At 46.0% G+C, this 10,000-nt stretch overlaps 1 protein-coding gene across 1 annotated transcript in view; it reads right to left on the minus strand.

Annotated features, from left to right (window-relative positions):
* Positions 1-10,000, minus strand: part of ttll7 (tubulin tyrosine ligase-like family, member 7) — a 91,056-nt gene that overhangs the window by 61,944 nt on the left and 19,112 nt on the right. The window contains exons 4-8 of the mRNA XM_063201729.1: positions 9,103-9,224; positions 6,078-6,145; positions 5,399-5,557; positions 2,456-2,672; positions 1,175-1,339 (exon numbers count right to left, since the gene is read on the minus strand). Of these exons, the coding sequence (XP_063057799.1) occupies positions 1,175-1,339; positions 2,456-2,672; positions 5,399-5,557; positions 6,078-6,145; positions 9,103-9,224 (731 nt within the window). The remainder of the gene's footprint in view (positions 1-1,174; positions 1,340-2,455; positions 2,673-5,398; positions 5,558-6,077; positions 6,146-9,102; positions 9,225-10,000) is intronic.

Consider the following 10,000-nt stretch of genomic DNA (forward strand, 5'->3'; position numbering starts at 1 on the left):
AATTAAGAAGTTCAAAACAACTGGAACAGTGGTAAACAAGCCTGGACGAGGACCCAAGTTTATTTTGCCACCACGCACAGTGAGGAGGATGGTAAGAGAAATCAAAAGATCTCCAAAGCTCACTGTTACAGAATTACAACAAATGGTAGCATCCTGGGGTCACAAAGTCTCCAAATCAACCATCAGGCGCTGTCTACACGCCAACAAGCTGTTTGGGAGGCATGCACGGAGAAAACCTTTCCTCACTCACAATCATAAACGCAAGCGTCTGGAGTTTGCCAAGCGGTATTGGGGCTTCAACTGGGACCCGTGTGCTTTGGTCAGATGAGACCAAGATTGAGCTTTTTGGCAACAAACACTCTAAGTGGGTCTGGCGTACCACGAAAGATGCGCATGCTGAAAAGCACCTCATACCCACTGTGAAGTATGGGGGTGGGTCAGTGATGCTGTGGGGCTGTTTCGCTTCCAAAGGCCCTGGGAACCTTGTTAGGGTGCATGGCATCATGAATGCTTTGAAATACCAGGACATTTTAAATCAAAATCTGTTGCCCTCTGCCCGAAAGCTGAAGCTGGGTCGTCACTGGGTCTTTCAGCAAGACAATGACCCTAAACATATGGCCAAATCTACACAGAAATGGTTCACCAGACACAAAATCAAGCTCCTCCCATGGCCATCTCAGTCCCCTGACCTCAACCCCATTGAGAACCTGTGGGGTGAGCTGAAGAGGAGAGTACAGAGGAGAGGACCCAGGTCTCTGGATGATTTAGAGAGATTCTGCAAAGAGGAATGGCTGAAGATCCCTCTTTCTGTCTTTTCCCATCTTGTGAAACATTATAGGAGAAGATTAGGTGCTGTTTTGTTGGCAAAAGGGGGTTGTACAAAATATTAACACCAGGGGTGCTAATAATTGTGACACACATTATTTGATGTCAAATAATTATTTCTTTATGTGGGATTTTTTCCCCACTGAATAAATGCACTTGTATTGAAGGTTGGATTTTTCTCTTTTTTTCCATTAAGGTCCCATATTATTTAGAAAAAAAATAAAATAATTGGAAGCTAAAAAACACATCTCAACCAGGGGTGCCAATAATTATGGAGGGCACTGTATATATTATTTTTTTATTTTTTTAATCACTACTAGCAAGAAAAAGTGTTGATTCATTCACTTACGGATACATCGTTCCAGAACTTGGCGACGTCATAGTCGTTGGACCGGAGATACTCAGAAAACCAGGCGACAGATCTTTTGCTTCCCTTGTCTATGGTTTCATCCCTCTCAAAGTTTTCATTGTGTTTGTTGACAGAGTAATTTGTCAGGTGCATGTACAGTTGGCTCTGTGAGGGAGGAAAAAAAACGTGAGTGATTAATAACTGTTGAATCCATTAATTAATGACCATTTAATGCTTTAATTAATGATCTATGATGTGCAGATGATATCTCTACCCACCCGCACACACAACACACACACACACACACACACACACACACACACACACACACACACACACACACACACACACACACACACACACACACACACACACACACACAACAACAACAACAACAACAACAACATTGTGGAGATCAACACAAAAAAAAACGATTTAAAAAAAAAGAATGCTAAGAAAACCAAAAATCGGCCCTGCCGTGGCGCTAACGGTAGGGCACTCGTATACTGCGCGGCCCACCCGGGTTCGATTCTGGCCCGGGTCCTTTGCCGACCCTTCCCCGTCTCTCTCTCCCAACTCGTTTCCGGTCACCATCTGCACTGTACTATCATAAATAAAGTCAAAAAGACCCAAAAATATCTTACAAAAAAAGAAAACCAAAAATCAAAACAAAACATAATGGAGTAACCTCCACTGAGTCCCAGTACCACAGAGTGGCGCCCAGCCGTGTCCAGGGGTCCTCTGATGACTTGATAACATACCAAGGAGCTACTGTAGGACAGGCCTTGTATCTGACGCAGACCCCTGGGGACTTAAGCACCTCTTAATATTTCATAAGACAGCTGTATAGCACAGCTGGCTGGCCGCATGTCTGCTAGTCAGCCTGTTGGCCTGTCTGCCAGTCTGTCTGTTGGTCTCACGGACAGTTGGTCAGTCTTTTTTGTCTGTCGGTCTGTCTGGGTCCAACTTAGTCTAGTATACGGTACGTCCCGTCCTATCCTTTTTCTTGCGGCCTTGTAATTCAAGGCAGTACGTCAATGACAATAGAAGTTGTATTCAATATCTCGGAACAGCACAATTCAAAGGTCATTCTCTCATTTGCAATCGGGATGTGCTCCCTAAAAGTTGCTCTGCCTAGGCTGACAGTGGGGAAACTTTACCAACTCTCCATAGTGGCAGGGCGTCAGCAAAGCATGAGAGCACAGGCAAAAGTAGAGGACGCAAAGTACTAGATTGAAATGGACCCTCTGTCTGTCTGTCTGTCTGTCTTGTGGGGCTCACCAGGTTGCCCTCGTTGGGCGAGTGGTACTTCTCGGTGCCCATGCGCACCAGGCCGTCGTTGTAGAGGAAGATCCTGAGCGGGTCGCAGGAGGTGACCAGGATGTAGATGCGCAGGTCGAACTTGAAGCCCTCCATCAGGAAGGGTTTCTCCAGGTACTCCTGCACGATGAAGTGGTCCTGGCTCGGAAGCTTCTCGCAGTTGCGGATCAAGGAGATCCTGAGGACAAACAAGAAAAGCAGAACATTTGGGTCATTAAAAGTGTTTGTTATTGGAGTACGTTCCAGGCATATGGCTCAAAAGGCTTAGGCACTGAACTGTTACGCTGGGGACCCGGGTTCTATTCCGGCCCGAGGTGAACCGCCCCTCACGAAAAAAAAAAAGTTATTGAAGCGGATCGTACATACTTTAGATATATAACCATAAATAACTATAAAATGAATATAATTACTAAAATAAATCAACAACTATGGAGAGTGTCCAGTGGGAAATAAACCTTCGACTCGGAGTAAAAATGTACTTTGCATTCAGCTCACTCCGCAGCTGTGCTAGTTAATACGAGCTCTACATTTTGCTGGGAAACAATTAGGTGACTGTTAATATATGCAACCTAATTTTGAGGGTAACAGCCATTAAATGGGAGCTCAATTATCTGCTTTTACTGCTTCTCAGTGTATTCACATGCACACACACACAATCACGCAGAACAGAAAATGCTTAATGTTCAACTGTGACAGCAGTTTCAAGCAAAAGTCTACCCACTGTGAAGGGAGCACAATGAAGAAACTGTTTTCTGTGTTTACTGTTTCTTTTTTTATTTTTATTTTTTTCTAAGAGCAAAAAACCTTTTTCCTGTCTGCAAAGTGCCTCCACCTTCGTGCCCTTGTGTGAGTATGATTACAATATTTTTCAACAAAAAAAAGCCCAAAGTGATGTCTGTGTGCTGATAACAAGAGTGCGCCTTCTCTGCCAAATGCAGCAGAGCAGCGGCCAACTCCAACGAAAAATAGATTCCCTCGCGAGGTCTGGGGCAGGAGCCATTCTCTAACGTTGTTGTCATGTTATTCTCTGAACACATTGCTTAAAAATTGTCAGCCTGGAATATTTTTTCTTTTTTTTTCCCGTCTGTCCGGCGGTGACTGACTGACTGGATCAACGGCAGACAATGAAACTCAGATAGGGAGGAAGGAAGGAAGAAAGGGAGGGAGGGAAAAACAGGAGAAGAAAAAAAACAGCATAAATATGGAGTGCCTCCGATATGGACAGGAAAAGGCTGAAATTGTTTGTAGGTAGCGTTAGCAGCAGCAGCGGTGAATTAGACGACATGATTGATGAGGGCTGATGTCAGGTAATCAAAACCCAGTCTGCCAGCCGGCTTTAATGTGCCACCGATGGGGGGTTTTGTATTTAAGCTTGACACTTTTTAACAAGCTTCGGTTCAGACACAAACAATAACTTCATTTAGTTTTCAGACTGAAAATGAATTACGGAGGGGGCTTTAACTTAATTTCCTGCATCACACTGTGCCGTCTCTCAAATCGAATCTCCCGACATCCTCCTCCTCCTCCTCCTCCACCGACTGGCCAGGGCTAAACTCATCATCTCGCACTCTCTTAATGTATCGAAAATAATTTAGCCTTTGCTAAACTTTTTTTTCATTTCTAATACATTTAGGGCTTCTTCTCTAAACCATAAGAAGCGTGCTGGTACGGTGCGTCTGAGGCACATGTGAGAGGACAAAGCCCCATCTCTGTCGCTCTTTTTTTCTATGACAATACTTCCATCTATTGGTGCCTAACTGAATTACAACCCAGACCAAGGCTGTTGTTCCCTCATCAAAACTAAATCCAACAAACTATGTTTAATTTTAATGCTCTCTGAGAACCAAAGTTTGGCCTTGCAACTTTCACGGTCCCTCAACGATGTCTTTGGAAGGCATAATCAAATACACCATGAATAAACAGTTTTAGTAGCTGGAGGGTGGTGCTGGGGGCTATGTCTGAAGACTTGAAATCTGGCGTTGTGGTGTTTACTATGGCTTAACCATGCTGTGGCGAGGGATGGTTGGCCAGACACCTTGAGTGCCACAAAGAATTTTCTGACAACAGTACCAACCAGTTTTAAAAGCTTGAGGGCGGTCCTGGGGGGGGCTATGTCTGAAAACTTGAAATTCTGGCACAGTGATGTAAACTAGGGTTTAACCATGCTGTGGTTGAGGTGTGGCTGGCCAGACACAGTTTAGAGAGCCAGTAAACGTGACAACAACACCACCACCAAACAACAAAATGGTGCAGAACAGCGAGCGCTATTTATAGTCAGTCCAGGTCTCCATGGTACTGCATAAGGTGACTCAATAATCATGTGCGTCTCCTGAGGGGACATGAGGACTACCTGCTATGGCTGCCCTTGTGGGTGGATGAAAAGAAACAGGGGAGAGAGGGATGGAGTGGGGGGATGAATGAAAACGAGCTCGGAGACAGGGATCGCTTTTGTCTGGTGCCAGAATTTCTCCACTTGGAAGCCCCCCCTCAAACACCAAGACACACATACTCACACTCACTTGCACACACACTTTCTTTCTCTCTCTCTCTCTCTCTCTCTCTCTCTCTCTCTCTCTCTCTCTCTCTCTCTCTCTCTCTCTCTCTCTCTCTCTCTCTCTCTCTTCTCTCTCTCTCTCTCTCTCTCTCTCTCTCTCTCTCACACACACACACACACACACACACACACACACACACACACACACACACACACACACACACACACACACACACACACACACACACACTTCCCCATAGCGTATGACAGGCCTTGTCTCTGACACCAGAGGCAATATGCGGGCCTGCGGTCAGGTGTGTGCCAGCGTTGCGGGGGCCAAGTGGACGGCTGGCTGTAGGTAGGGTCTCCTGTGCTAACGCTGACTCTGACGCTACAGTACTCTAACCTACCCGTGACCCATGGCGCCGTTGGCTGGCTTGACGATGAAGGTCTTATTCTTGCGCTTCCTCCGCAGCTCCTTGACGTAGGTCTGGAACTGGGTGTACTCGGCCGGGAAGATCCAGGTCTTGGGGACGAAGCTGTACTCCTGAGGCTGGAATTTAATCATTCTGCACGTAAGGAGAAAGTGGAGGGGTGGGGTAGAAGAAAAGAGAGAGAGAGGGGGGGGGTGGCAGACAGACAAAAAGAGTGAGAAAGAAAGAGAGAAAGAGAGAAAGAGAGAGAGAGAGAGAGAGAGAAAGAGAGAGAGAGAGAGAGAGAGAGAGAGAGAGAGAGAGAGAAATGTGGAAAGGAGAACAGAAAGAGGAGAGAGTGTGTGAGAGAGCGAGAGAGCGAGAGAGAGGAAGAGGGAGAGATGGCAAGGGGAGAACAGAAAAAGAAGAGGAGAAGGAGGGAGAAAGAGAGAGAGAAAGAACAGAAAGAGGAGAGAGAGAGAGAGAAGGATGTGGAGGGGAGGGAGAGAGAGAGAGAGAAAGAAAGAGAAAAAGATGTTAAGCTAATGAGGTGGGACATGATAAAGCGATCCCAGATGGTTTGGGTAGTCAGGTGGTCAACAACAGGTAAGGCAATATCCTCCTAGCTTTAAATCTAAATCACATTCGGTTTAATCCTGCGTAAGCGCATACTCACTTGGACATGTTTCTTGCCAAGCAGTCTTTCCGGCAGATTTCCCCCATACCCGGGAAATGGTTGATTCTCTGTGTAATAAAAACAGAAATATAACAAAGTTGGGGAGGGAGGGCCAGCCACAGGCTCACAACTCACCTTCGTGTTACGAGAGAAGAAGAAAAAAAAGAGGCGAAACATTAAAGAGGGGGGTGGGGGGGGACCTGGAGGTGAGATTACAATGTTCTGACATTTATGCCCAATTATGGACTCAAAACAAAAGGTGATTGTGGGACCTTCGCTGACCCTTATTTAGTTGACCACATCGCTTTAAATTAAAACAAGAAAAAGGAGGATCAATCCAGACTCCTGGGTACCAAGGTACCGTAATTGGTTCTGCATCAGGGACCCGGCAATTGTAAGCAGTGACAGATGAATGAATTGCATTGAATGCTGGGAGGAAAGAGAAAAAAACGAGAGAGAGAGAGAGAGAGAGAGAGAGAGAGAGAGAGAGAGAGAGAGAGAGAGAGAGAGAGAGAGAGAGAGAGACAGAACGCCTTTCTGTATGCTTTGGCCAAATGAGGTAGAACAGTGCAGTTAATTAGACTGCTAAGAACTGTGGCTTGACAGCAAACTTCCTGAACACAAGACAAAAAGGGAGGTAAAATGGCAAGTGAGGGGGGGAGAAGAAAAAAAACATTTAGCAAAAATGTGAAAGGAATTCAAAATAACACAAGGGTGGTTACATTAAAGATTCATGAATGGACTTTTTAAAGGCAATTGATATACATCACTACAAGACACTCTACTAAAAACAATTCATCTGTGATTTAAAAAAAAAAAAAAAGAAAAAGATGACAAAAAAATAGTCCCATGTTGCAAAGAAAAATAAAAAAAAGTCTACTATCTTCCCCTGTGAGACACAAGACAGTACTGTAGTAGCAAACAAACATGCAGCTTTGGCCGTGAGATGATTTCATCGATTGTTGCTGCCTAGTGTAATTACATCGCCCATGAGGAAGACGGATGGCCAGCGCTGTCCATGTTACTGAGAAGGTCAAGGCTGGCTGTCTGAGGGAAAACTAAATGCATCCAGATTTATACTGCCGTGCGGCTGAAAATACACACGCACGCACACAGACACGTGCACGTAAACACACACACACACACATGCACGCAAACATGCACGTAAACACACACATACACACACACACACATGCACGCACACATGCACGTAAACACACACACACACACATACACACACACACACACACACACACACACACACACACACACACACACACACACACACACACACACACATAAACACACACACATACGACACACACACACACACACACACACACACACACACACACACACACACACACACACACACACACACAGGGACACACAGGCAGACAGACAGACAGACAGACAGACAGAGTTCTGCCATTCAAGGTCCCCTTCCATTTTTAAGGTCTGTCTGTTCAAAGGTGCATGATGACAACATTTGTTGTCAGAGAGGTAGCTGACTGTGGGACACATTTATACTACTCTCTTTTACACTTTATCTCTCTCTCTCTCTCTCTCTCTCTCTCTCTCTCTCTCTCTCTCTCTCTCTCTCTCTCTCTCTCTCACACACACAAACAGTACCTATTTCAACAATTCTCCATCTTGCTCTTCCACTCTTTCTCTCTCACTCAAACCCTATGTACAGTATGTGCATACACAGACAGACACAGACAGTGTTTCAGCAGGTTTTTTTTCCTGTTTTCTTCTAATTATCACTCTCTCTCGCTCCCTCTCTATTATTATTCTGTGCTTTCCATCTCACTCTCTCACTCCTCTGTGCTCTGTCTCTCCCTCTTTTTTTCCTCGTGTTTGGTATATTCAGTCGCTCGCTGCCCAGTGAGGCGGATAATGTGTCAGGGTCAGAGCTTTAAGAGACGGGACTGGATGGATGGAGTGGCGTAGGAGTGTGTGTGTGTGTGTGTGTGTGTGTGTGTGTATGTGTGTGTGTGTGTGTGTGTGTGTGTGTGTGTGTGTGTGTGTGTGTGTGTGTGTGTGTGTGTGTGTGTGTGTGTGTGTTGGGGGGGTGATGATGCTGTCACGATATACGTCATTGGTCACGATAGATCGTGAGGCTCATCTCCCCTTTGTCTCGGGGGCCACTGTGTGTGTGAGCGGCGTCCTCACTCGGCTCCTCCGGTTCACCTCGCATGACTTAGCGTTTCACACTTGATCCTGCCCAGCCGTTAATCATGGCCAGATGAGGAAAACAGCGATCTCAGCCTCCAGCTACTAAGCCGCCCAGTACAGCCAATACAGAGCCTGAGCTAAGCTATGGAGAGAGTCTATCTTCTTTGATGGCGCAACCAGGGCCTGTCACTATACTGCACAGGCATAGAACGAATAACACTGTGTGTCTAGCGAGCTGAGATCGCAATATTGTTTTGACGGTGTATACCAGGGGTGGGCAATTATTTTGGCTCAAGGGCCACATTGGGTTTAGAAAGTTGACCAAAGGGCCGGATGTCGTATGCAACCTGCCCGTGCCAATAATAAGAATTGGTGTACGGCAGCATAAATACACCATTGTAAGTTATGCCATTCCTGCTAATTGTATCTAGATGTAGACTTTAGTAATCTTAGGTTTCCAAGACCCTTGTTTTAGGTAGCGCATTGAAGAATGAGTGACCATGCGAGTCTGCATTTTTTTCTGGGAAAGGCTCTGAGGGCCGCATGAAATGGCCGAGCGGGCCGCATGAAATGGCCAAGCGGCCCGCATGTGGCCCCCGGGCCTGAGTTTGCCCACGTCTGGTGTATAAAGTAATATGCTTTTGGTGTTCTTACCAAGACAGGCCACACAGACATTGCTCTTTGACTATTTTGCTGTGACAGCATGTAAACAGGTAGACTTTTTTTGGCAGGCAGTCATGTTGACGGGATGTAAACAATCGTGTTTTGTGTTCAGCACTGTGCCGTGCAGCATGGGTGCGGTGGGGGGGAGGGGGTTGTTTATTGATGTGTGTTCTTCTGCTAGTACCTGGTAGTTCCTGAGCTCAGCAATTTTTTCGTGTTGGACCGCCGAGTCATTCCAGATGAGGTTTGCGGTTTCGTCCTCGTCCCGGGTCTTCAGGAAAGCCATCTCCCTAATTACCACACGCACTGCAAAACAAGGAAGAGGAATAAGGAGGAGGGCCAAGAAGGCAGGCCAAGCAGGCCGTCAGCTGTGTCGCCTAGCGTTGCGTGTAGTGAGGCATTCCCGCTTCACTGACTACACGTGCTAATGAGCCCTATACAGAAACCCTCATGGCATCATCTTACCTGGCCTGGCTCGGGCTAACAGGGCTCACAGAGAGAACATGATAAGCTTTGATAACTCACGAGAGATAACGTCAGCCAGAGTATGTTCATGTTCACGTGTCCCATTCTGCCTTTGGATATACACGAATAAAACCCCATGAGAATGGAAAAATATATGGTTAAATATCTGCTGGATCAAAGGGCTCTGGGCATTTCTCTGGGCAATCACGTGCAATGTGTTTTTACCCTTTCCTCGCACTATAAAAATAAATTAATTTCTTATAATGTATTCAATAAAAACCTCCGCGGAATGGCAAACACGGGAGATAGGTGGCCAACACCTCAACATTAATCCAATAACGATTCATTATTCACGACCCGATGAAAAATTAATCTGCCCTGACGAAACAGGGGTATTAATTATTTCTCGAGTCCTCTAAACCCGAAGATGTTATACTTAACATTGCGTAATTGCACCTTTGCCTCCAGGTATCCAGAAGTCAAAAGTGTGGTCATCGCGTTCAAAACTCTGGCCCAAAACTTCAGCTTGCTGAAGCGCAGCGCGAAAGGCAGCGGACGGCTAATGAGTGTAATTAGAGCTAGCCCAGGTCCAGTTTTGCTTTCAAAGGCCCCCCTCC

This window comes from Engraulis encrasicolus, chromosome 6 (genome assembly GCF_034702125.1).
Source record: "Engraulis encrasicolus isolate BLACKSEA-1 chromosome 6, IST_EnEncr_1.0, whole genome shotgun sequence".
Lineage (NCBI taxonomy): Eukaryota > Metazoa > Chordata > Actinopteri > Clupeiformes > Engraulidae > Engraulis > Engraulis encrasicolus.